The following is a 27,172-nucleotide window of genomic DNA, read 5'->3' as shown; positions in this document are numbered from 1 at the left end:
TGGCTCAGTTGGTTAAGCGACTGCCTTTGGCTCGGGTCATGATCCTGGAGTCCCGGGATCGAGTCCCACATCGGGCTCCCTGCTCGGCGGGGGGTCTGCTTCTCCCTCTGACCCTCCCCCCTCTCATGTACTCGCTCTCTCTCATTCTCTCTCTCTCAAATAAATAAATTCTTTAAAAAAAAAATCATGGATATTATGTTGGAACTTCTTGGAACTGTTTTAAATCCTAGGAACCTCATGGTTTTGGATATGCAGGAGAAAATTTTTTTATTGTGTTTATCTTGGGATGTCCCCAGGATCTGGTCTCTGTCTCTCTTTTGTGGGCTGGCTTCATTCTTAGGGCAAGTCTTTATTTCAAAAGCCTCAGGAAGTCTGGCCGGGGTCACTGGTCCATCCCTGTAGCCAGTAGCGTGCAGTGCTTGGTCCAAGAAAGTCCCTGGAGTCAGGGATGGAGTCAGTTCCATCAGAGCTTGTGGACTGACAGGAGGGGGAGAAGGGTCATTTCCTCCAAAGAAAAACTGTTATACCTGACCTGGGTTTATTAGTTCATCATTGCAAGAGAGGACCTGATTGGCTGGTCTTGAGTCAGGTGCCACTCCTAGCTCAAACCCCTGGAAGACAGAGTGAAGGTGGGGTTGCTAAGCCTGGCATGACAGGCTGCCTTGTTCAGTTCTTCCCTTGGGGCTGTGGTGGGGAGGGGTCAACATTAGGGTCTGAGGATTCCATGTCTCACCAGATTTCTCCACTGTTTTCTGAGTGCTTACCTGTTTTCTCTCCCATTTTAAACTCGCCACAGCCCTCTGAAGTTGAAGTCGAGCGGTTAGCCCTGTTGCCCAGGGTCACACAGCCAGTGAGTCAAAGGGCACTCACGTTATTAATCTTGTAGCAGCACCTAGGGGAGCCCCAGAAGGGACCCAGAGCAGGTGGGGCATGGGGAACTCTTCCCATGCTGAGGGGTCCTGAAAGGGGGTTTGGCAAAGGAGTGCTGGAGAGGAGGGAGCCCCTAGGACATTTGGTCCAAGCATCACACCTGGGCTTCACTGACCCAGGGTGGGGCATTTGCTCCTAGCTCATGTGAGGTTTCCAGAACCCCATCTTCCCATAGAGCCATCTGGTTCTGCCCTGCCTCCCTGAGGTTCTGTCCTCCCAAACTCCGCTGTACTGCACTCATGGGTGATCAGGCCCTTTCCTTGTCTCACTCTCTCCAGTAGTGTGCTGGGACCTTTGTGTGCAGAATGGGGATGACCACGCTGGGAAGCTCTGAGTCTCCCAGTCAGCCATGGAGCAGCTCATGGGCTTGGGGAGAGTTCTAGCATCGGTCCTCCACGCTCCAGGACCTCAAGGGGTTAAGCTGTGCTTGCTCACATTTTCAATCAGACTTGAGCCCTCTACAGAGCCCAGTGCACCTTGTCTGCACCCCGCCCCGCCCCCCATAAGCTAGCGCCCTTCTTCCTCAACATCCCACCCCCACTGGAACACCATTGCCCTTTCCCATTTAAACTGCCATCTCTTTCCAGAAGCCTGTCCTGACTGCCTCTGCCCATGCCCCAGTTGCCTACTCCTTCAATCTGTGCCACAGGTGTTAGCCACAGCTAGCGAGGGTCCTGATTCCGTAGCCCTGCACCGCCCCCACCGGGGCCCCAGACGCCCCAAGCCTCGGAGAACGGCGGAAGACGTGCAGAATCTTCATCCAGCCACGAAGTGATTCATTCTTGGGAACACTCAGTGGTAATTCTTTGGTGAAGGAGACCACCCGCTCAGGCCTAGCGGGGAGACGCCACACTCTCACCGGGGGAGGCAGGCCCCTGGTGGACGCGGGGTCCCCGAGGGGCCCCCGGCTGGCCAGAACCTGCATTACGTCTGCGCGCTGGGAGACTCGGGAGAGAGGCTGGCGAAACGCAATTTACTTTTTTCACTTCTCAAAACGCTCCGAAAATGGCTACTAGCAGTTTCGCTCCAGGGAAAAAGTATCTGCAAATCTGGAGTGCAAGCTCGGCGCACGGGGCTGCTTCTCAGCGCTTTGCCCTCGGCCGCCGCGGGGCTCGGCGAGCCTGGCGTAGTGCAAGCAAGGGTCAGAGGCGGGAAACATTGCGTCGGGAGCCGGGGAGCGACAGTCGTGGCCTCTCCTTCGTATCCGCGCCAGCCCGGGCGCCCAGTCCCCCAGCCAGGCCTGGGACTACCCCCAGGAGCACAGAGCCCCATTTAACATCCCGTGCGGGCTTTGCCCGGGTAGGGGTCCCGGGGGTCACCCAGGCCACCCGGGCTAGGCGCTGGCCCAGCACCGCTCGCCGCATCATCTCCCGGGGCAGGGCGACTGTCCCCCAGCCCCCAGGTCAGGATGCGGGCCCGGGATCCCGCGCGTCTTCCGTTAGCGCCGGACCGCCCCCCCTTCCCGGCCACCGCCCAGCGAACCGGAAGACCCTCCCGCCTCCACGCCAGCTTCGACCCGGAGGATTTGCGGCCGGCACGCGTGTCCCCGCGCACGCACACAGCTTGCGAACGTCAGCCCTCACGCCGCCTCGTCCCCGTCGCGGGCCCGCACACCCGGTGGGCACGCGCACCCGCGGCGGGCGCTGAGAGCGCAGGGAGGTAAGGGCGCGGCCCGCACGGGCTGGGGCCCCGGGCCAGGCCTCGTCGGGGTCCGGGGCGGGCTCGGGGGCGGAGCTCGCCGGTCCCGGCGCGCGGGGGCGGGGCCGGTCCGCGCCGCCGCCGTCCGCGCCGGCCCGCCCTCGGCCCGGCAGCCCGCTCGGTTCCGCTCGCCGCAGCCCCCGCGGAAGCCGCCGCCACCGCCTCTGAGGTAGGCGCCTCGGCCCCGGGTCCGCGCTCGGCCCGGCGAAGCTGAGCGGGGAGGCGGTGCGGGGAAGCGGGCGTGGGCGAGGGGCCGAGGGCCGGGCCCAGGGAGGGAGCGGGAGCGGCAGGCCGCGCGGGCCGGCGGCAGAGCGGGCTCGGGCGGGGGAGCGGGAGGCCGGACGTCCGGGGGGCGCCTGCGGCAGCGACTCCAGCCTGCAGGGGGCCCTGCGGGCGGAAGGCCAGGCCGGCTGCGGGTCTAGGTGACCTTTCCTGGCGGCGCCCTCTGGCCCCGGATCCCGCCAGCGCGGGCCGGGCGGGGGCCCGCTTCCACCCACGCTCGCCGGGCTTGGCCCGCGGACCCCTGCGGCCATGCTGTCGCCGCGGGGATGGGTTCCTGCGACGGCCGTGGCCCTTCGCTCCCAGCCCCACGCGCCCTGTCCGGCCTGTCTGGTCCGCGCCCAGGGAAGCTGGCGCCCAGCACTTGTCCGCGGGTGCCAGCTCCTCACGGGGCGGAACCGGAGGCTGAGAGTCGACCTAGGCCGCTGGGCCCTGGGCCGTAGGCTAGGCCTCGGAGAGGACGCCCGCGGGGAGCGGATGTGGCCTCCTTGGCCTTAGGAGGGATTCCCGGTGCCTTTGCTCATTCATTCACCGAGTATGGCGGCGCTTTCACGGAACTGGTTCAGGGCCCTTGGATTTCAGGGCTGCAGTCCCAGTGACTTGTCCAAGGTCACACAGCCGGGACGATACCAGGCCTGGGTTTTCTCGTCTGTGGAATAGGAGTAATTGTAGCTCTCCTTCGTTGGGTTTTTGGGAAGAATGAAATGAGTTGGTTAACTCAGAGCCTTGGGTAGAAACCTTGACAGCCTTGAGGCTTTTGGGGGAGGATTTAGCCCATCCTCTGCACACCATTTTTACTCCACGTGGTGTTCTGGAAAAGGGTTCAATAAACATAAACAGCCAGTTATTTTAAACATTATTATTAAACACTTGTGTGCCAGGCATTGATTAATTTTCAGGATAATTCAGGAAAAATCCTATAAGTTTATAGACAGACAAGGTCAGGCTGAAGCAGGAAGTTGCGTGTGGGTGCGGAGCTGAGGGAAGCCTAGCCCTGTTTGACCTGAGGGAAGCCTAGTCCTTGACCAGCCTCACCTCTCTGGGGGAGATAGGGAATGGACCCCTCCTTTGCCTAACACTCAGTTGGCAAGGCCAGGGCAGACTGCCCAGGGCTAGCCTTGTTTCTCCACCCCAGTTCTGGACTGAGGTCTACAGGATTAGGCTTAAGCCCTATGCAGCTTTGTTTTCAGTGCGTGGGGTGGGGCCACTTGGCGCATAGTAGGTACTTGAGAAGGGTCTTTGGGGGTAAATGCACTCTTGCTTTTTATCCAAGAGGCAACTCACCCTTCCTGATAGAAGGATAGTTTTTAGCATTGGAGCACATGGCTTATAGTAGGTGCTCATTAAGTATTTGTGAAATTATTGAATGGGCATATGTAGTGGCTGCAGGCCCAGACCATAGTCTCTTGATCTTGGACATCCTTTCTAAGGGGTACGCACATCTCACTCACTTCCAGAAAATAGCCTTGCTTAGCGAGAGTCACACATGTTTCAAGAGCTGCAGTGGAATGTACAGCCCTAGAGCGCTGAGAGGCGGAACGGTTTCCTAATTTGAAATAACTGCTTTAAACATGTTACCTTAATTCTGTGACTTTTTCACGTCCTGTGGGAAACCTGTAGGACTGTGTTTCTGGGCCTGCGGGGGAGGGTGACCCAGGTGAATGGGATTCTGCTAAAGTTTTGGGCCTCGTGCTTTTCCCCCCTCTCTGATGGTGGGTGGTTTGGTAACTTCAGCACTGGAGTTGTCCAGAGTAAAATGGTTGACCCTGCTGTCAGTTGATTACTTAGCTTTATTTCTGTCTTCCATTCTATAAGCAGGGCTATCTGTAGACACACATGCAGTGGCTTAGGGGGACCATACAGTAAGGAGTTGCCGTGGGCTGCTGGTCCTGATGGGCACTAGGCAGATGTGGGCAGTACCCTTCAAGCTGGTCATTGACCCTCACCTTTCCCGGTAGGATGCTCCCAAGGCATTGCAGTTCACTTTGCCTTTGGTGGAATTTCTCATGGCCTGACCTCTTTGTTGGTGGTGACTGAGAGAAGCATGTCTGTCTGTGGTTGAGAGCCAGCCCAAGTCTGCAGGCAGCCCCTCAGGGTACTCAGAGGGTCTGTGGCCTCGGACTTCTTACAGACTCCTCTGGTAGCCACTGAGGAAATGTGACCAGTGGGATCCTTAGCTGGGCCTGGGCACCTTCCTCCTTTTGACTGCTTGCTCTCGGGGGGTGTGGGTGATTGGGTATCTATGCCCTTTACCCAGAACTGTGCTGGAGAGAGTCTTGGAGCGCAGATTGAGTTCACAACACGTCTCTGACGTGAGCCACTGGATCTAGTACAGGTCAAGTCACTGTCTTGTTCCTCAGTTTCTCCACTGTGTGATCATCATCATCAAAACAGTCGTTCTCACTTGAGAGCCTGCTCAGCACCCTCCTGGGGGATTAACATACGTTCTGTGATGTTGAATCCACCATCCTACAAACCTTGGGAGAGAGGTACTATTGTTTCCTTTTCATGGGTCAGGAGGCTTGAGCACAGAGTTGGGACCCAGGGCTGGCAGTTTCACACCGAGTTAGCATACCAAGGGGCCACTGTGATGAGCTAATAGGGTAGAATTTGCTGTTCAGCCGGGGAGTGTTCTTCTTTCACGCTGATCAGAGTGAACATGTGTCTGGCTGGGTGTAGGCTAGCTGTCAGTGGATTGCAGTCAGTGGAGTCACCCCTCTTCGTTGCAAGGACAGTGACCCTGGGTGTCTATCAGGAGAAAGGTCAGCTTTTCCTGGAATGAGGTAGGAGGCGTTCTAGGACTTACCTGGAGAATATTCAGCTAAACAGTACCTCATTGTGGTCAGGGAGGACTCTGGACCCTGTGGTTGAGGGTGACCTTTTGATAACTTGCATAGCACCGGTAATTATAATAAGAAATATATAAAATGTAAACCTCTAACAAAATACTATCTGTGGTGGTTGCATGCCTCCCAGGTACCATTCACTGTATTAAGTATTTTATGTTAACAGTCTAATTCAGTTCTCACAGTGATGCTGAGACAGGTACTCTTTCCCCATATTAGAGCTGAAGAAAAGTGAGACTTGTCTTGCCCAGGTCACATATCTAGAGAGTTGTGGAGTGGTATTGGAACTCAGGGCTGCTTGACTCCCAAATCTACCTGTGCAAGTACTGTCTATTTTAACCCCACTGGGTCAAGCCAGGTAGCGAGGCTCCAGGGAACTTGGGGAGTCTGAGGCCAGGAAGGAGCCCTGGGTGCGCCTGGGACTCAGACCTTGGCATGCTGCCTGCCAGTCCAGGCTTTTCTTCCCTTGATGGGTGGGGAGGCAGGCAGGGTGCCCCCAAGTCAGTTACATTGTCTTGAAGCTTCTTACTGAAGGCTTTGCTGGTGGTGGCCTACCTCCCAGAGTGTTTTAAAATAGAAGCAAGCCTAGGAAGCTGGGCTGCCCGGTGTGAGACTGTCGTGGAGTGGGAGGGAAGGACAGCTGCACTGGGAACACAGACTTGCTACCAGAGCGCAGGACGTTGGCTTTGCCAGCATCCTGTAGACCTAACCAGGGCCTGCCTTTTTCGTGAGAAAGTGTGGGATGGGGGTCTGTGGGGAGGCTTCTCATGGTGTTGGCCCAATATATTGGCTTTCAGAGCTGGGCTGGCCTTCTACTGGGGAACTTGCTTTTCCTGGTCCCCAGAGTTAGGGGGAGGTGCTCTGATTCTAATCCCTGGCTGGTCTGATGCTCCTCCTATATGCTGGCCTAGTTCTGCTCAGACAAACCACCTCTAATGCTGTTAAGAGAAACAGCAGAACCAAAGGCTTTTCTACAATATTCCCTTTCTAAGGGAAATTCAGGATGGTGATGGTGATGGAGGTGATTACTGTATTGGTCAGGGTCCTTGCAGGAATCAGGTGCACACTTACGTGCGGTAATCAAAGAAAGCATAATGAAGGGATCATTTGCAAAGTTGTGAGCACAGTGTGGAGTACCTGACAAGTGATGTGTGCCCCCCCACCCCCCACTCTGGGTCTTTTGGAACCTGGACGGGGCCCCTTGGCAGGAGCTGTGGCCTTAGAAAGTAGTCAGTGCCCACCTGAGCCCCAGCAGGGAGGGAGCTTGGGGAATGAGTACCCCGGCCTAGCTCTCCCATCTTCTTCTGGTACCTCCTGTTGACCAGAACCAGCCATAGCCTTTGCTAGCAGTCCATAATGATCAGCTCTTGGGGCATAGAGCAGGATGGAGGTGGAAAGTGGATCTGGAGGGGCAAACAAGGAATATCCAGAATAGGGACAGCTGGGTGGCTCAGTCAGTTAAGCATCTGCCTTTGGCTCAGGTCATGACCCCGGGGTCCTGGGATCGAGTCCCCCATCGGGCTCCTTGCTCAGCGTGGAGCCTGCTTCTCCCTCTGCTTGTGCTCTCTTTGTCTCTGACAAATGAATAAATAAAGTACTTAAAAAAAAAAAGAATATCCAGAATAATGGATTATGATTAGCACTGCTGTTTACGGAGTGCTCACTGTGTGCCAGACATTCCCACGTGCTCTTCCTACCTAACTTACTTAATCTTTGCGGTAATTCTGGTAGAAAGGCACTATTGTTAGCCCCGTTTTATAGATGAGCAAAATGAGACCCTGGGAGTCTAATTTTATCAGATGCTTGTCCAGAGTTACACAGCTAGTACAGGCTGGTGCAGATGGAACCTCCGCCAGGCTTATAGCTCCTTCTAGTCACTGTACCCCGTGGCCTGGGCACCCAGATGGGCTGGGAAATGCTGTGGCAGGGAGGCTCCTGGGGTTTAGGTCCTAGCCCTGTTGTACCTTTGCCCTTGAAGGTGGTGTCTCTCAACCCATTGGGTTGAGTCTCCTGACTGAGCTTAAGGCTACCCTGCTCCCTGCGTCGGCCACTGCACTGGTCGTTAGGCGCCTGGATCCTTAAGTCCTGTGCAAACAAAAGTGTTGTGCTGCCTGTTGGTTAGGCTGGGAAAGGCCGAGAGGGAGGGAAGGAGGCTTTTGGACAAGTGGCTCAGGCGATTCTCATGTACGCTAAAATTAGGGGATCCTCTCTTCCTCCTGCCTCCTGGTCACCTGAGAATAGAATGTGCCCCCTCTAGGCCTTGCCTGTTAGCCCTGCCATCTCAGTGTAGTTTGAACCGTTCTTGGAACTAGGATAGATACTTTCCACATGGCTTTTCCTTTTGGCATCTGCACTGCAAGAGCCTTTTAGGACGGGGTTTACTGCAGTGTGGTGAAGGCAGCATAGCTCAGTTTCACACACATTGGTTGGATTTTTTTTTTTTTTCCTAGGCAAAGAACTTTATTAACCTTGTTTCAAACTTTATTCCCAGGCTTCTTCAGCTTAACTAGCTGCAAAGAATGAATTGTGTGTAAGCAAAAACTGAAAAGAGCTGCAGTGTCCAAGGGGCTTGGGCTTAAAAATATTAGAGATCTAGATTTTATCAGATCCACGAACAAAATTTTAAAAAGCAGTCATAATATAAAATAGCAGCTCCCAGTAACTTCTTCAAGTTTTATGTTCTTCAGAAGTTGACTCAATTCAGTTTGCTTCATTCTTGGAAGCTTCATCAAAATTCTCCACAAGATCTGGAACTTCATCATCATCATCCTCTCCGGTAGCAAGTGGTGCTTTTCCATCCACAGATTGTTTGGGCAGAGCTTCAGCCAGTCTTCTTAAACTAGTCAGACTGTCTGCACCAAGTTGGTTTAAGATACTGGGTAGCATTTCTGTCAGCTGCTTTGTCTCAGCATGGCCTGTGATGGTGAAAGTGTTCGCGGCCAGCGACGCCTGAACTTTGGGGTTGTTAAAGTGGATCACTGTTCCTTGGTTTGTGAACATATTCACTTCTTCAATACCAGAGATATTGTTTACCCCTAACTTCTTTAAGGAGAACTGAAGTTTTTTATCATCTGCTATAGCCGTTCTATGAACCACCTTCTTTCGGCAAGCAGTTCCTTTCCCACCAATGCGCACTTGTGCTTGCAGTTTGGCGAGTTTCTCCTGGTTCATGATAGTTTCTTTCATCTTGTTGGAGCGGAAATGGGACCGCGCGGGGGAATAGGGTTGGCGCTCAGGGGGTCTCGGGCGGACCAGCTGAGATAAGGAGCACACATGCAGGGACGCAAGATGGCAGCTCCATTGGTTGGATTTTTTAGTTTTCTGCCCTCAAAAAAAATTACCAGTATATACCAACAACTTAAATAATGAAGTGGAATAAACACTGAAAATCCTATTTTAACTCCACTCCCTCTGTAAACCCCCTTTCCTTTCCAAGCAGTTCCCAGGCAGCCACAATTTACAGATGGGCTTACAGCTTTTCCATCATTTGCGAATGTATGAACATACAGACGTGCATGTAAAAGGGTTTTCCTCTAATAACAGGGAATTACACATTGTCTGTGACTTGCTTTTTTCATTTAACTACAGCTGGCCCTTGAGCAGCATGGGGGTTAGGGATGCTTACCCTCCACGCAGTTGAAAATCCTTGTATGACTTTTGACTCCCCCCAAATTTAACTACTGATAGCCTACTGTTGACCAGAAGCCTTCCGGGTAATGTATAGTCAATTAACGCATATTTTGTATGTTATATATGTTATATTATTGTAGACTAAGCTAGAGAAAAAATATTAAGAAAATCATAAGGAAGAGAAAATACATTTACAGTACTACACTGAATTTGTTGAAAAAAATCCGCATATAAGTAGATTTGTCGTCCAAGGGTCAACTGTGTATCAAAGATAGCTTTCTTTGCCACCATGCATAAATCCATCTCATTCTTTTTGATTACCACGGGATACTCCTTAGTTTGCAAGTATTCTAATTTTATTCATTCATTTCCCTGTTGGCCATTTAGGTTGCTTTTGGCTTATGTGGCCATAAATAATGCTGCGGGGGAGCCTGGGTGGCTCAGTTGGTTAAGCGACTGCTTTAGACTCAGGTCATGATCCTGGAGTCCTGGAGTCCCGGGACTCATCCCACATCTGGCTCCCTGCTCAGCCGGGAGCCTGCTTCTCCCTCTGACCCTTCCCCCTCTCATGCTCTCTCATTCTCTCTCTCTCTCTCTCAAATGAATAAATAAAATCTTAAGAAAAAATGATAAATAATGCTGCAGTGAGCATCCTCATGTATACATCTTTGGGTGCCTTGGGTGGGTTCCTAGCAGTAGAATTGCCACTAGGTTAACATATGCCCACTTAGGCACTGGCCAGCAGCTGTCTCCAAAGGGGCTGTACTGTACAAAGTACTTAACACCTGGCGTGAGCGGGAGTGACCATTTTCCACACCAATGGTGGATGTTTTCATTTACGTTTTTACCAATCTGTTTGAGTGAGCCTCTCAAACACAGATGTGTCATTCACTCTAGAGTGGCTCCCTGAGGCCCTTAGAATAAAGTCCACGCCTTGTTCTGAGGTCAGAAGTGGCAGTCATCACTTCTGAAGGCACTTGGGTCTCCTCAGCCGGAACTGAGCTCTCCTTAGGCCATGGTGGGGGTGGAGGGTGCTGGTTGTGGGTGTCTCCACCCCCAATCCCTGGTCGGGCTGCAACTTTCCTGCAAAGCGAGAGCCTACTGCCTGGCTACATTGTCATTTACTTAAACCCTCTTGTCAGATACTAAGTTTCTATTTTTTTTCCTCCTACTGTGAAAATACTTTCATGCTCCTTGCACATTACTCATTAAACAGACATATTGAATATCTGCTACGTGCCAGGGCTTGTCATCTTTGACACATAGCTTTTTACATATTTTGGATAAATTTAGGCATGACAGGCTCTGGGATGCTTTGAGTTCAAGGGTGTGATTTGGGGGTAGGTGTGCACCGGGGGAGTAGTGGGGGCGCTGGAAGCAGAGCCGCTGTCACTACCAGGCTACTGATGAGTCTCCCCAAGGCGGAGGTTACATAAGTGTTATGTAGGCCACGCTGGGCGATATACTATCTCCACCCTTCGAGCTCCCAGTATGGGCTGGATTTTCATTCCTCAGCTGGAATGGAGCTTGCATAATCAAGCCAGGGTTCAAGGTCAGCCAGGGTATGGGTGGGTAGGTAGGCTAGCAGGCTGTGGAGGGATACCACGGACTCCTGTCTCCTACCGTGACTTACTGGCTTTCTCAAAGTCATCAGTGACTGGGGGCGGGTCTGCTCAGCCCAGTCCTGTCCATCCCTTGTGTCCCATGTATCCTCCGGAACCAGGCTGCCAGGCTCTGCCTTGAAGACAAATGGGTTCCTGCCTTTCCCAGGCAGCCTTCTGATTCCCATCTGTCCAGGCCTGGCTGCCTGCCTTCCTATATCAGAGTGCCCCGCTTTGTGCTCAGCCTCTGGAGGCCGGGCTTCTGAAGGCACATGGGGTGGATGCCGCAGAGACAGATGGTGAGCGATTTGGAGCTGATCTGGGTGGAGGTAGGGGTTGGGGCCAGCGTTCAGCCTCAGCACAGGCAGGAGGTTACGTGAGAAAGCAGGATGCCAAGCTCTCTTCCCTCTGGTCCCGGCCAGAGAAACCATGAATGGGAATCTTTATTTCTACACTAAAATTGTTTTTGCAGTGGATGCTGAGAACTGTGTAAAAATGGGCATTTCCTGGGTGCTGTTGGCAGTTGTAAGAAAGCTGAGCTCAGAGACAGATTGCCTCGGGCCTTGCCTCAATTCTCAGATAAATGCAGGAGGAGGGGCGCCTGGGTGGCTCAGTCATTAAGCGTCTGCCTTCGGCTCAGGTCATGATCCCAGGGTCCTGGGATCGAGCCCCGCATTGGGCTCCCTGCTCCGAAGGAAGCCTGCTTCTCCCTCTCCCACTCCCCCTGCTTGTGTTCCCTCTCTCGCTGTGTCTCTCTCTGTCAAATCAATCAATCAATCAATCAATCAATCAATGTTAAAAAAAATGCAGAAGGAGACTGGGTGGGGAGAGCAGAAGACTGCACCAAAAGCAGGGGGGAAGCTACATTTGCACAGCATTTGGGGGCCTTTAGTGAAGGGGCAGTCATCCTCTTGCCTTCCTTGGTGGGGGTTTCCTCAGGTCCAGGAGTGGGTTTGGCTCCCCACTCATCGGGTGGTGGTTGTGCATCTTCCCTGCGGGGTGCTGAGCGGGAGCCACACGGAGAACCTGGCCTTATCCAAGCTCCCTCTGCGGGCCTAATTCCCTTGTCCTTAGATGGTAATCTCTTGAATGGCCAGGTACTTTAGGGTGACGTTTGCTGGCAGTGGAGTGTGTTGGTTTTTGTTTTTGTTTTTTTGACAGGTGGTTTTGCTTGTTCGGTTTTGGGGCTTAGTGATGAGCGAGGGTATTTGGGGGAGCATTAAATGATGAGTGATCTGCCTTTTTCCTGAGGGACAGACCAGCCCAGATATGAAAGCTGCTCCTGTCTGGTGAGGTGGGCCCTAGAGCCAGCAGAGGGTGCTTGGGAAAGGCCCTGGTGCCTGAGGTACAGGGAGGTCTTAGCTCACCGGGAGATACTGCCATCGTGCTGCTCTTCCCCTCACCCTGGGGCTGAATTTGTGGCCAGCTGGGGAAGGGCAGCACTGAAGAGGGGTGCTCAGTTCACCGATTCCTGTTAGCATTGCTTGGGGTGGAGAATGTTGTGGGCCCTTCGCTGAGATGTTGTGCAGATTTCCTCAGGACTGCATTAGCTCAGCCTTTGACACAGAGTTGTGTCAGTTGCTTCTCCTGGGAGGTACCAGGCCGTCTGCGGCCAGAACATATGCCTTAGGCTGGTGGTATTCTGTTCTGGAGGACCTGGTGGATGGCTTCCTGGTCTGTCCCTGGGGTGGGTGTGTCTGTGAGGTTTGTTTGGGGTGGGAGGGGAACAGGTCAGGAGAGGGGAGTCCCCAGACCTGAAACAGCCAATGGGGACAGCCTAAAGTGAATCTTTCCCCATGTTCTTCGTGCCCTGACCCTAATGCGGACTGAGCTATCCTTGGTTCTGGCTTGATCATGTGCAAGAAATAACAAGAGCAACAAAAATAGGATAGCGTCAACAGCTCACTGGCTGCTTCTCTCCGCTCTGCGCTGACACAAAAGTGCGCTGAGGCAGAATTAGCAAAACCTCTGCAAAAAGTAAAATAGGACTTGGACCACAATTTTATAATTTAAAATGGTGGAAGTTTAGAGTTGTTTATTTTCTTTCTTTCTTTTTAAAGATTTTATTATTATTTATTTGACAGAGAGAGACACAGCGAGAGAGGGAACACAAGCAGGGGGAGCGGGAGAGGGAGAAGCAGGCTTCCCAAAGAGCAGGGAGCCAGATGTGGGGCTCGATCCCAGGACCCTGGGATCATGACCTGAGCCGAAGGCAGACGCTTAATGACTGAGCCACCCAGGTGCCCCGGTATAACTGTATTTTAAAAATTAATGGAACCATCTGTGGGTTTATTGAATTTCTGCTAATTGAAGCTAATGATTCTGGAAATGGAGAAGATGTAGGCGATGGTTGTTTTGTCATGGCTTCTCTCCTCCTGGATGGAGCACACTGTGTGTGCTGCCCTGGATTAGGATTTTAATTCTGTGTTGTAATACGTCAAAGCAAAGCCTTAGGGCAAGGACTATTTGAATTACTCACCTTCCTTGAACACTGAGGTGTTTAACAAATGCTTGTTGATTGACTTAGTGATATGCAACAATTTCAAGTAGTACTTTGATAGTTGGTTTTAAAGATTTATTTATTTATTTTATAAAGAGAAAAGAGCACAGGAGAGCAGGGGGAGGGGGAGGGGCTGAGGGAGAGGGAGAGAAGCAGACTCCGTGCTGAACATAGAGCTCCATCTCACGACCTTGAGATCATGGCCTGAGCCAAGATCAAGAGTTGGGCGCTCAACCGAGCCACCAGGTGCCCCTGATGGTTTTGTTTATTTATTTATTTATTTATTTATTTATTTAATTTTATTTTTTTAAAGATTTTATTTATTTGACAGAGAGAGACAGCGAGAGAGGGAACACAAGCAGGGGGAGTGGGAGAGGGAGAAGCAGGCTTCCCGCTGAGCAGGAAGCCCGATGTGGGACTCGATCCCAGGACCCTGGGATCATGACCTGAGCTGAAGGCAGGCGCTTAACCAACTGAGTCACCCAGGTGCCCCTAAAATATTTTATTTACTTATTTGAGAGAGAGAGAGAAAGCATGAGCAGGGGGAGGGGCAGAGGGAGAAGCAGCCTCCCTGCTCAGCAAGGGGCCCGATGTGGGATTTGATCCCAGGACCCTGGGACCATGACCTGAGCCAAAGGCAGATGCTCAACAGACTGAGCCACCCAGGCGCCCCCCTGATAGTTGGTTTTAAAAATAAAGTCCCATTGCAGCTCAACAAATGTTTATTTACATTAAATTTTCAGGGGTGTGTGTAGTTTCGTTTCCTTCCAGGTGAAGAGTTGCCTAATTGTTTGGTTTTACTCTAGTCTCTGTGAGGAATATGATACTCAAAAAATGTGTTCCCCTGAAATGCAAAGTTTTTTTGAAAAGTTACATTCATTTTGGCACATAGTAGGTACTCTGTAAATATTTTGTTGAATGAATGAAATCAGAACCGTATGGAAAATAGTTTGGCCTGAAAAAGCTCTGATATCTCTTCAGTGCATTTAATGTCATAGCAGCCGACATTTTTGTAAGAAGATATGTTTTATTGGCAAGAGTCTTGCAGTTCACTAAGTAGTTGGCTCATGGGAATGTGTCTTTGACAATTCGTTCAGCAAATATTAACTGATTCTTGCTATATTCTGAGCTTGTACTCAGTCCTGGGGATGCCAAGGAGAAGAGATCTAAAGGCAGGCTGATTGGCTATCAGCAAAAACTTATTAGGTATGTCAACCTCTGGATACAAGGAGAAGCACGAGGTAGTAAGGCTTCCCTGTGCACACCTGGAACTCTGCGCCGATGGTTTTTATTGGTTGTTAATTATAGCTAATAATTTTTATTGATGGAAAACTAATTTCCCTAATGACTGATGTATTTCTTCTGGTGATTCTTTTATTGTAGCAGAAGATGGCTGTGCCTCCCACGTATGCTGATCTTGGCAAATCTGCCAGGGATGTCTTCACCAAGGGTTATGGTGAGTGTTTCAGTTCACAGGCTGGGTTGGCATGTTTGGGATTTGACCCATCACATTTTGAGAGACGCGGGTCAGTCAGCTCTTAGAACTTTCATGTTAGGGAAAATAAGACAAGCTTTCTATGGCTAGTAAAGTAGTTTTGGTTTGTGCACCCGGTAGGGGCAGGCTCGTGAATTACTCTAGACAAGCGGACATTTTGATTTTCTCTCCCACGGGCGGGAGCAGCTCTGTGTGGGCCGTTGCGGTAGAGTATGATGTCTCAACGTAGCGCATTCTTAGGCACGTGCTCATGTGTCGTGTACCTTTTTCTCACATTCTGCTGGGAGTGCAGGTGGGGCCCTGGAGGTTGCTGTGCCTTTTCTTTCTGCTACCGTTTGGTGGCACCTGAGCTCCACACGTAGGCAGGCAGCTGCAGAAACGGGCTCCCTACACACTCATGGCATTTTGGAACAGCAGAAGGGAGGCAGAGATGCTACTCTCAAGTTAGTTATTTCACCTATTAATAGTTACCATCTTCTTTGTTTAGGATTTGGCTTAATAAAACTTGACTTGAAAACAAAATCTGAGAATGGACTGGTAAGTTGTCTGACCGACATGGAGTATGGGTGTTTATTGTAGATCAGTAAATAGCTGCCATGTCCTGGGTGGCAAAGCCAGATGAAAGGCCCTTTTTCGTTATGGAGAGCTGTGGTTGTCACATTCATTGCATCCTCTATGGGATGGGTGGTCCAGGGGAACCCAGCCGACAGGTCCCCAATTTAACAGCTTTTAATACTCAACTGGCAGGCCTCAGTTTTATTTTTCCTTGTTTCTTATTTTAAAACTGACTTGTTTTCGGGGCGCCTTGGTGGCTCAATTAAGCGTCTAACTTCAGCTCAGGTCATCATCCCAGGGTCCTGGGATCGAGCCCTGTATCGCCTGCTTCTCCCTCTGTCCCTCCCCCCCACTTGTGCATGCTCTCTCTCTTTTTCTCAAGTAAATAAATAAAAATCTTTAATTTAAAAAATTGACCTGTTTTCAATGCCACATAATTATTTAAAAAAATCTTAGTAGTTCCTTTTTTTTTTTTTTTAAAGATTTATTTATTTGTTTTAGAGAGAGAGAGTGCATGCACAAGCTGGGGAGGGACAGAGGGTGAGGAAGAGAATCTCAAGCAGACTCCCGCTGAGAGCAGAGCCCAAAGATGGTGGGGCTCTATCTCACAACCTTGAGATCATGACCTGAGCCGAAACCAAGAGACGGATGCTTAACTGACTGAGCCACCCAGGCGCCCCTTTAGTAGTCCCTTATAGATTGTGCGTGTGGCAATTGTTGGGAAGGAGGAAGTTTTGGGGCTAATTTACTCAGTGTCATCTTTAGCTCAGTGCTTTTTCTCTCTAATAGGATGGAAGGGGGATTGCCTTCCTTTCTAGACTAAAGCATTACCAGGGAGGGAAGGAAGCTGTCTCCTGACAAAGAATTCCCCAAGAGTCCTTTAATCAACAGACTTCTTTAGCCTCATCTGTATTTAAATATTGACTAGAATTACAGGAATAGCTTTTGCCCCCACACATCCTTACATAAGTGGACGTACGTTCTGTTCAGGGTGGCGTCCTGCTGGCATACAGGCTGTGACTCTCTCTCTCCTTTAAAGGAATTTACAAGCTCAGGTTCAGCCAACACTGAGACCACCAAAGTGACGGGCAGTCTGGAAACCAAGTACAGATGGACCGAATATGGTCTGACGTTTACAGAGAAATGGAACACTGACAACACACTAGGCACAGAGATCACTGTGGAAGATCAGGTAATGGTCACCCGGGAAGAGACACAGTTTTATTCATTGACATCTGTTTCCCTGCCTTTTGACTAAACCTGGCAAATTTCTTTTCCGTTCAGCTTGCACGTGGACTGAAGCTGACCTTTGATTCATCCTTCTCACCAAACACGGGGTAAGAATTTCTCTCTCTTTTTTTTTTTTTAAAGCAAGGACGTACAGCCGTGCATTACAGTAAGGCTCTGGGCTGCCCGTTGTGGTTCTCCTAGCCTCAGTTGTGGAGGGCTCTAGGGCTGGGGGTCCAATCATGCTGTTTCATGGGAGTAAGGTTCCTGCTAGAGCAAATGGCCAAGGCTGTAGGGTAGCAGGTGAGGTTTGGAAGCAGGGGCTAAGCGATCACTGTTGCCGCCACCCCCAGTTTTCAGGCTGGGAGGGTCCTCTCCCCAGCTTTCTACTTCGGAGCACTGAGAGAGTGTGGCTTCTAACTGTAGGGTGGCTCCTGAGGCTGCTCTTTGTGCCCCCTCCCCGCCCCGCCACAAAGCAATTAGGCTTGACAGTTACTGGGCTCATTAGGAGGCAAGATGGTGTGTTGGTTGCCTCAGCTCCTGGGTGCTTTTCAAAGTGGCTACAAGGGGCACACTTTTTTTTTTTTTTAACCATTCAGATAAGTAGGTTTCTTAAACATGGGGAAGGTTGTTTTGCATACTGCTGACAGGCTCAGGGGCATATACTGAATTTCATTTGTTAGTTTTTAAAAATTGTAAAATACACACATAAAATTTACCATCTTTAAGTGTACATTTAGTGGCCTTATGAATTTCATCTTTTGCCATTCCATATTATTTCTTTTCTTCCCTTCTGACAAATATCTTTCAGAGGAAGGGTCTACTGAGTTCAGAGCCTCTACTGCATGTGGGTAACTACAAGGGACTGGGCAGACAGGGCTTCTGTCTCTGGAGGTTATAGTCTTTTTGTAACTTTGTTACGGATGCCGTGAAGACCATTGGGCAGGAGTTGCATTTACTCTTGTTCTCATTTCTGCTGTAGTTTCTCCCGCAGGAGCATTGCATTCTTCCTCGCCTACTTCCCTCCAGGCACCCTGCTGTGATGGGAGAGGTTACCCATAGAGATCCTCTGATACCATGCGAGGCAGGAGGATGTGCTCACATGCTTAAATTTGCTGCCTAGGACTTTGCCTGCTGCCCTGAGATGGCACACTTTGGAATTTGTAAGGGATTTCCCATTATGTTTGGGAGGTTTGCAGAGAAGTCTCCAGGTCCTACAGTAACATACATAAGAGGAACATTTTTTTAATTTAACTTTTTATTTTGAAATAATTTTATACTTAACATACATAAAAATGTTGCGCAAGTAGTGTGTAGAGTTCCCTTATTTCCTAGACCTAACTTCTCCTCATGTTAACGTCTTACATGACTACAGTATAATGATCAGAACCAGGAAATTTATATGGCTTCCATACAGTTAACTAGTCTGTTCTCCTACTGATGTCTTATTTCTGGTCCATGATCCAGTTCAGGATACTAGATCACATTTAATTGTTAAAATCTCTTTTGTCTCCTCTAATCTGGGACATAGCCTTTCTTTGTCTTTCTTGACCTTGACAGTGTTAAAGAGGATTGGCCAGTTATTTTGTAGAATCCTTCGATTTGGATTTGTCTGATGATTCCTCATGGTGAAACTCAGGTTATGCATTTTTCACAGCCACAGAAGTGATGTTGTGTCGTGTCTTTCTTGGTGCGTGATGTCAGGGCATGGATGTCAGTATGCCTCGTTAGTAGTGACGGTAACTGATCACTTGATTAAAGTGGTGTTTGCGAGGTTTCTCTATGAAGCTATTTTTCTCTTTGTAAATAAGTTTATCTTGGGAGATACATTGAGACTATGCAAATATTCTGTTTCTTTTTTTTTCTTTTTTTTTTTTAAGATTTTATTTATTTATTTGAGACAGAGAGAATGAGAGACAGAGAGTATGAGAGGGAGGAGGGTCAGAGGGAGAAGCAGACTCCCTGCCGAGCAGGGAGCCCGATGCGGGACTCGATCCAGGGACTCCAGGATCATGACCTGAGCCGAAGGCAGTCGCTTAACCAACTGAGCCACCCAGGCGCCCAAATATTCTGTTTCTTATCCTTTGACTAAGTTAGTATCCACTGGTGATTCTTGCCTGCAACAATTGTTTGGCAGATGGTGATTTTCTCTTCCCATCATTCCTTCTGCATTTATTAATTGGGATTCTACTGTAAGGGAGAGCTCTTTCTTCTCCATTTATTTATTTAATCAATTATTTATATCAGTATGGATCCATCAACATTTGTTTTATTCTGTGGGTTATAATCCATTACCATAATATATTTTATACTCATTTGTTTTAGATATGGCCATTGGGCATGCCTAAGTTGACATCCTGTGTTTTTTTATAATCCCCTATCATTTCTTTTGAGCTCTACTTCAGAAGATGTACCAGGCTTATCTTCTGCTTGTTCTTCCCTAGTCCTGCTATCAGGCATTTCTCCAAGGAGCTTCAGTTCCTTTTATTGAAGAATGGTGTTTATTTATTTTTTTTATTTTTAAGATTTTATTTATTTATTTGACAGAGAGACAGCGAGAGAGGGAACACAAGCAGGGGGAGTGGGAGAGGGAGAAGCAGGCTTCCCACAGAGCAGGGAGCCCGATGCGGGGCTCAATCCCAGGACACTGGGATCATGACCTTAGCCGAAGGCAGACGCTTAACGACTGAGCCACCCAGGTGCCCCAAGAATGGTGTTTAGAAACCAAGGTTGTATCCATATTGCTCCTGAGCATTTGAGGCAGGTTTTGGATGACTTGATGAAGATTGGAAATGAAAGCTGGCTTTCCAAAGCTACTAAGGGGGATAGCCTGGGAAAGCATCCTGGCTTCTATAAGGAGCTGAGCATAGACCACATTTTGGATGAGGCTGCAGACTCAGATATCTACGGACCAGCACCCACTCTGGGTACCCACCACAGAAAAAAGCCAGCTTGTTAACCAGAAATCAGAGTCATGCCTTGCTCAGGTGCTTGTCAAGTTAGCACCATGAAATAGCTTAAAAAAAAAAAAAAAAGTCCCAATAATATTTGAAAGAGGGAAAACTCCAAAGGTGTGGAGTGTTACATGGGAGTAGGAACCTGGAGAGAAACCTGAGTCACTGCCCCAGCACTGTCCATTCTCTGGGGACTTTGTGCTCCTGCCAGAATTCATTGAGAACAGTGTAAGGGAGGCACTGTGTAAATGGTCAGGTGTGGCTGGTGCTCACCACTGTTCAGAGGTCCTGCCACAGGCAGCACACTTTGTGGTTGGCAGCAGCTTTTTACCTGGTGGTTATAAGATGTCTGGTTTTTATAGTTCTTGGTCTCCTTCTCTTTCTAAATGTCAGCCTCTGAGCAGCTGTCTTTCATCAATCACCCCACTAGCATGGTGCCAATTGGATAAGCCAAAACCTAGGCTTCTTCCTCCAAAGAGCAGGCAGATCAGAATAGGTTTATTTTGAGTTTTTCCTGTTGAGAGAGAATTTGTTTGGTTCTTACTCCTTTCCTTCAAAGCTTGAGAAAATGCAGCAAAGCAACTTGAACAAAAGTTGCAAGTGTCGCTGTCATTTATGAATGGTGTTTGCTTTATTTTCAGCTATGATGTCTGAAATTCTGTCATTGACTTGGAATGTTTAACCTTAAATTTTTTAATATAGAAAATTTCAAACATACAAAAGAAAACAGTTAAAAAAAAAAAGCAGAATAGTATGTTAAGCCCTCATCATGTTCCTATCACCCAGCTTGAATAATTATCAACCCATAACCAATTATGTTTTATTTATACATTCATAATCTCTCCCTCAGATTATTTTGAAGTAAATAACAGTTATCACATAATTTCGTCTGTAAATATTTTAATATGCATCTTTAAGTGATAGGATTCTTTTATTTTTAAGTTTTTATTTTAATTCCAATTAGTTAACATATAGTCTTAATATTAGTTTCAGGTGTACAATATAGTGATTCAACAATTCCATACATTACCTGGTGCTCATCATGACAAGTGCCCTCCTATCCCTTTCCCCCTCCCTTCTGATAACCATCAGTTTGTCCCTAGAGTTAAAGATAATGGAACGCTTCACGTATTTGTATGTCATCTTTGTGCAGGGGCCATGCTCATCTTCTCTGTATCATTTCAATTTTAACATATGGGCTGCTGAAGCAAGCACAATATTGATTCCTTTTTAAAAAAGTATAACCACAATATGATTACATTGTAAAAAATTAATCTCTAGCCTGATCAAATTTACATGATTTCATTTTTTTTTTTTTTTTACAGAATCAAAAATTGTCCATGCAGAATTGCAGTTCATATGGCTCCTTAAATCTCTTTAATTTTTAGGTTCTCCTCCTTTCCCCACTCCCCTTGGGATTTATTTGTTGAAACTAGATCATTTGTCCCGTAAGAGTACATATAGACTAAATTTTGCTGTTTGCATCTCTGTGGTGCCATTTAACTTGTTCCTCTGTCCCCCATGTTTACTGTGAATTGGTAAAGTAGTGGTAAAATATAAGTGGAGCTCTATGCTTCCATGACTTGGACGTAGAAGGCTTGGTTTGTTCTTTGTATGTTAAAGTTAGTGCTCTTCACAATTCATTCATTAGGGATTATAAATTGGTGATAATTCTACTTTAATCATTCATTCTTCATGTATTAGCTAGAATATTTCAATAAAAAGAGACTTCTCATAAACTGTTGGTTACCTTGAGATAGAGTTAGTGTAGGAAAGGTGGAATAAATGTTTGTTTCCTTTTTAATTTATTGTTTCAAAGTAACACTTTGGTTCTCTAGTCTCTGAAGATGACTGATGTGTGTGTTTTAAGTGTCAGTATGAATGAATTCATAGATTTATACATATTTGTTATGTTTCAATCCATTGCTGGTGTTATTCTTAAAGATGAACTCATTGTTTCATGTTTGAAGCCCTTAGGAATCTCTTCAGGCTAGCTCTCAAGTCATTGTGCGCCAACCCCAGTATTCTTTGATAGTTTTGATCAATGCTTCAAGCTCACCTCGCACATTTCCTGTCCTGACCTGTAGTCTGCTGTTCTTCAAGGGGCACTGTGCCTTTTAGGAGAGAATGGTATTTAGAGTCCAGAGTCTGGGTGCTGGGGATGAAGCTTTAATCTCAGTGTGAATGAGATTGGGATGGACAAGGCTGTGTAGATCCCAGTCGCTGCTGAGAATGCACCTTGCTATGGGAGGATGTCCATTTTGTAGCTGAATAACAGAAAAGAGTCTAAATTTTATTTGATAGGTGTGGTCTTGTTTCCCGTGTTGACCTTTGGTAAAGGCAGGGTAATATATTTGCAGGGGACATGACTCACCTACCTTTCCTGAGCAGTAGGCACAGGAGGCACTGATCTGGTCATATATGCAAATTTGGGATTAGCAGACAAGACCTGTGGACTTGTTCTGTCTCGCAGGGCTTCCCAGCCCCCATGCCTGCAGGGCCCCAGGTTGCACATCAGTATCCAGGTCTCTCACTGGGATCTCATGAATACTGAATTAAAAGCTATCTGTTATATTTACTTAGACGGGATCTATCTAGTATTTCTTTCTTTCTTTACTAACTAAGTGAGTCACCAAGTAAAGCAACCATCTCCTTAAAAGCTGCTGTTGGGGCGCCTGGGTGGCTTAGTCGTTAAGCGACTGCCTTCGGCTCAGGTCATGATCCCAGGGTCCTGGGATTGAGCCCCGCATTGGACTCCCTGCTCTGCAGAAGCCTGCTTCTCCTTCTCCCACTCCCCCTGCTTGTATTCCCTCTCTCGCTGTCTCTGTCAAATAAATAAAATAAAATCTTAAAAAAAAAAAAAAAGCTGCTCTTTAGCCACCTTCATGACAGATACACTATATCTTTTTTTTTTTTTGAAGATTTTATTTATTTATTTGACACAGAGAGAGAGCAGGAACACAAGCAGGGGGAGTGGGAGAGCGAGAAGCAGGCTTCCTGCCGAGCAGGGAGCCCGATGTGGGACTCGATCCCAGGACCCTGGGATCATGACCTGAGCCGAAGGCAGACGCTTAACGACTGAGCCACCCAGGCGCCCCAGATACACTATATCTTTTTCATACATGGAGAATAGCGAAGAAACATCTGTTTCATAATTACATGGTGGCATTCTCCCTAATAAATGCCTGTGTAGGCCATTACATTAAGCATAGGGAGAGGTTAGTAAAAGAAAATTACTTAGCGCTTTTTTTCCCCAAGCTTTTCCTGCCTCTGTTCTCACTTCATTATTGTGGCATTTCTGCAGACTGGATTCTGGTTAGAGAGCTAGTGGTACAGCAGCTGCATAAGGGAGATCTGGGGCCCGACTTTGTCCCCCATCCCTCCATGTAAACTGGAATTTTTTTTCTTTTTTTCTTTTTTTTTTTTTTTAAAGATTTTATTTATATTTGAGACAGAGAGAATGAGAGAGAGAGAGAGGGTCAGAGGGAGAAGCAGACTCCCTGCTGTGCAGGGAGCCCGATGCGGGACTCGATCCCGGGACTCCAGGATCATGACCTGAGCCGAAGGCAGTCGCTTAACCAACTGAGCCACCCAGGCGCCCGTAAACTGGAATTTAAAACAAATTTTTTTTACACTCCTTGGCATGGTTGTTGCAAGGTGAGTTAGCTTGTGATCTTAATACAATTTCTTTTCCTTCAGGAAAAAAAATGCTAAAATCAAGACCGGGTATAAGCGGGAGCACATCAACCTGGGCTGTGACGTGGATTTCGACATTGCCGGTCCTTCAGTCCGGGGTGCTGTGGTGCTGGGATATGAAGGCTGGCTGGCTGGCTACCAGATGAATTTTGAGACTGCAAAGTCTCGAGTGACCCAGAGCAACTTTGCGGTTGGCTACAAGACTGACGAATTCCAGCTCCACACTAACGTGTAAGTGTACGTGGGGGTGGTGTGTGAGTGTGTGCAGAAGGGAGATTGCTTTCCAAGCTCAATTTTTAATCACTTTAAAGTGAGTGTGCTGGAATCAGATGAACCAAATGGCCTGCGGGGATTTTTCTGTTTCCCACCAGCCCATTTCCGGAAGTGGCTTAGGTTCTTTGTGTTCCAGAAACAGTCATTGTTGTCGCTGGTACATACGGAAGGACTGATCAGTTACAGCAGTGGCATGATGTCCGTCCAGAGGAGTGTCCCTTCCCTGCTAGTGTCCTCTTGTGGACATTTGAACACCTTTGGGTTTTGGTAACAAAATGGCGGGGAAAGGTGCTGCTGTCTTTCTCTGTGTGATGCCTGAGGTCAGGTTGCTGCGCTTAATGAAATGCAGATTTGAGAGACAAGTTAGGGAATGATGAGCTCAGTTGCATAGTGTCTTTTCCACATGGCATAGCATGCAAAAGTTTATTAATTACCGGACAGTACAGTGAAGGGGAGAGAAAAGTGCAGATTAGGTTAGAGAGCCCCTTGTAAATCAACCTTGGGAGTTCAAGTGGAGTGCTGTTGATTTAGGCGAATGGAAATGCACATCAGCCTAAAATTCCCGTAGGCGTGAGGAACTAATCTGTGGCACTAGTGGGGGACAACTTTACCAATTTTCTTTTTTTCCACTAGAGGTCACTAAAGAGGTGATTTCTTAAAGATCTAGTAACCTTTCCATTTACAAACTTTTTTGAGGAATTTTTATCTGGTAGTTCCCCCGTATCTGCCATTTCACTTTCCACGATGTCAGTTGACAGTTCCACAGTCAACCACAGTCTGGAAGTAGATGATCCTCCTTCTGATGTATTGTCAGAAGGTCAGTAGTAGCCTGGCGCTGTGTCATGTCTCTGTCATTCACCTCACCTTCATCCCATCATGTAGGCATTTGGTCATCTCACATCATCCCAAGAAGGTTGTATACGGGGGCGCCTGGGTGGCTCAGACTGTTAGGCATCTGACTCTTGATTTCAACTCAGGTCATGATCTCAGGGTCGTGAGATTGAGTGAATGTAGGGCTCTGTGCTGGGTGTGGAGCCTGCTTAAGATTCTTTCTCTCGGGTCGCCTGGGTGGCTCAGTCATTGGGCGTCTGCCTTCAACTCAGGTCATAATCCCAGCATCCTGGGATCGAGCCCCACATTGGGCTCCCTGCTCTGCGGGAAGCCTGCTTCTCCCTCTCCCACTCCCCCTGCTTGTGTTCCTTCTCTCTCTCTCTGTCAAATAAATAAATAAAATCTTAAAAAAAAAAAAAAGATTTTTTCTCTCCCTCTGCCCGCACCCCCCCCACAAAACAACAAAACAAAACCAAAAAGGGTATATACAGTATAATAAGATATTTTGAGAGACAGAGAGACCACATTCATATATCTTCTATTACAGTATATTGTTTTAATTGTTCTATTTTATTAAAATAATAAATTAGAAGTTACTGTTGTTTATTTCTTACTGTGTCTAATTTATAAAATTTGTCACAAGAATGTATGTATAGGAGAAAACATAGTATATATAGGGATTCGGTACTATCTGTGGTTTAAGGCATCCCCTGGGGGTCTTGGAACATATCTCCTGCAGATAAGGGAGGACTACTGTAATTAATATAATTAACATAATGGAATTAATATAATAGATATTAATATAATTTTTGAAATTTTTAAAACTAGAAAATCACAGGAAAACCATAGTGAGGGACAGTCCAGGGTTTCCCTGGGTTGGGAGTGGGAATGTGTGACTACAAAGGGGTGGTATGAGATTTGGGGGTGGTGGAATTGTTCTGTATTCTGATTTTAGTGGTGGTCACACAAATCTTGTACATATGTTAAAATCCATAGAAATGTACACCAAAAGAGTAAAAAGAAAAAGATACATAAATTCAAAAAAAGGTAACATATAAAAATGTCACAGGAAAAACAGCACAATCAATAGAAGGGTTTTTTAAATTAGGGTTTTGACTGAAATGGAAAGTCTTTCTTGGTTTGGAATTAGAAATTGGCACCAATTATAGGAATAACAATGGCTGTTAGCTGTTTTCCCCACATACCTGATTTTTAATACGTGTACATGGTTTATTTTTAGCTGGCATAGAAACAGCTGACACAGCTAATCTGGGTTGCCCTGGTGCTTGTGGAGGCCCTGATGTGTAATAGACATCCTTTGTGCTTCATATAGTTGAATTTGAGCAATGACTTCCCTTGGTTTATAGTTTTGAGAGCTCAGTACAGGAAGGCAGTGTTGCTGGTTTTAGAATATATTGAAAAAAACTGACACTTTTTTTTTTTTTTTTTTTTTTAAAGATTTTATTTATTTATTTGACAGAGAAAGACACAGCGAGAGAGGGAACACAAACGGGGAGTGGGAGAGGGAGAAGCAGACTCCCTGCGGAGCAGGGAGCCCGATGCGGGACTCGATCCAGGGACTCCAGGATCATGACCTGAGCCAAAGGCAGTCGCTTAACCAACTGAGCCACCCAGGCGCCCAAAAACTGACACTTTTTGGACAAACATGTGAACCCAACAAAATATTCGTATTTCATTTATACTAAAGTCACTCAAAAATCTTTTGTGACAAGCTGCTATTTTGTAGTGTACTCAGATTTTCTGAAGAAGTTAGGATTCCCTGTGAATCGGGTTGCCTGGGCTCAACCCGTACTTATTGGAAGCACAATGTCTATATGGTTGAATTTCAGGGGAAAACTTCAGCATTTAGAATGTATTTATATAGAGCATCTACTTCAGGGAGAGTGTATTGGTGAGGATCGGAGTTTGTAATGAGTCAGCAACAATTTGTCCTTGGATTAGTGAGTTCTAAGCTCTTTGCTGAATTCCAAAGCACATGGCTCTGCCTTAACCAGTTTCTGATGACATTTCTACTTGAAACACCCAAAGTGATGAGGCAGAACTTTGCCACTGTTTCGTGTTAAGAATGTGAAGGAGGGGAAGGGGATATTTCCAGAGGCTGGAGTCAATATGGTGTGTTTGGAAGAGAGGAACGAGTTTGTCCCAGTTGGGTTTCATTCTGTTTTTGAAAGAGACATTTTGTAATGCACCAAGTAGCTCCTTTCATTGCATCAGAACTGTAGAGATATTGGCAGTTCGGGCCAAGGGTTTCGCACAGGTGGACAAGTCTGAATTGCAGGTTAAGCTCTTTTGTCATCACTGCACCTCCACGGGGCCAGGTCGCTTTTGACTGTGTCTTCACAGCAGTGGCTGCAGCTGGTGGTGCTAAGGGCTATTACCTGCCTTCTGAAAAATACGAGTGGCTCAACCTTTCTTACCATTTCTGACTGTATTCTCTTCTCATTTGCTTCTGTGTCCTTACTATTGTTATGATAGACACATTTATAAAAGTAATAACATTAGCAGTAGCAGCAGCAAAAAAACGAAAAAAACCCCGAGAATCTCAAGGTCTTACTTGCTTTTATTTATTTGTTTATCTATCTATCTATCATCTATCTATCTATCTATCTATCTATCTATCTATCTATCTATCTATC

At 47.6% G+C, this 27,172-nt stretch overlaps 2 protein-coding genes and 1 non-coding gene across 4 annotated transcripts in view; 1 reads left to right on the top strand and 2 right to left on the bottom strand.

Annotated features, from left to right (window-relative positions):
• The first annotated feature begins 2,484 nt into the window (after positions 1–2,484).
• VDAC1 (voltage dependent anion channel 1) overlaps positions 2,485–27,172 on the top strand; it is a 29,601-nt gene continuing 4,913 nt past the window's right edge. Inside the window, exons 1-6 of one of the 2 annotated variants that reach the window (XM_035014127.1) lie at positions 2,485–2,589; positions 14,868–14,940; positions 15,467–15,516; positions 16,574–16,726; positions 16,819–16,871; positions 23,415–23,642. In XM_035014127.1, the coding sequence (XP_034870018.1) occupies positions 14,874–14,940; positions 15,467–15,516; positions 16,574–16,726; positions 16,819–16,871; positions 23,415–23,642 (551 nt within the window). In that variant the 5' untranslated portion in view covers positions 2,485–2,589; positions 14,868–14,873. Of the gene's footprint in view, positions 2,590–2,752; positions 2,798–14,867; positions 14,941–15,466; positions 15,517–16,573; positions 16,727–16,818; positions 16,872–23,414; positions 23,643–27,172 lie in introns of those variants that run through there. The other variant, XM_035014128.1, reaches the window with a different exon arrangement.
• LOC118016637 (transcription factor BTF3-like) lies at positions 8,196–9,020 on the bottom strand. The gene has a single exon (XM_035014130.1). The coding sequence runs from the start codon at positions 8,937–8,939 to the stop codon at positions 8,454–8,456; it is 486 nt and encodes a 161-aa protein (XP_034870021.1). The 5' UTR covers positions 8,940–9,020; the 3' UTR covers positions 8,196–8,453.
• Positions 20,824–20,930, bottom strand: LOC118017274. The gene has a single exon (XR_004681111.1). It is a non-coding gene; the product is annotated as a U6 spliceosomal RNA (small nuclear RNA).

Source organism: Mirounga leonina, unplaced genomic scaffold (assembly GCF_011800145.1).
Source record: "Mirounga leonina isolate KUSES-001 unplaced genomic scaffold, KU_Mleo_1.0 Mir_168, whole genome shotgun sequence".
Classification (NCBI taxonomy): domain Eukaryota; kingdom Metazoa; phylum Chordata; class Mammalia; order Carnivora; family Phocidae; genus Mirounga; species Mirounga leonina.
This window is presented reverse-complemented; position numbering and strand designations above follow the sequence as displayed.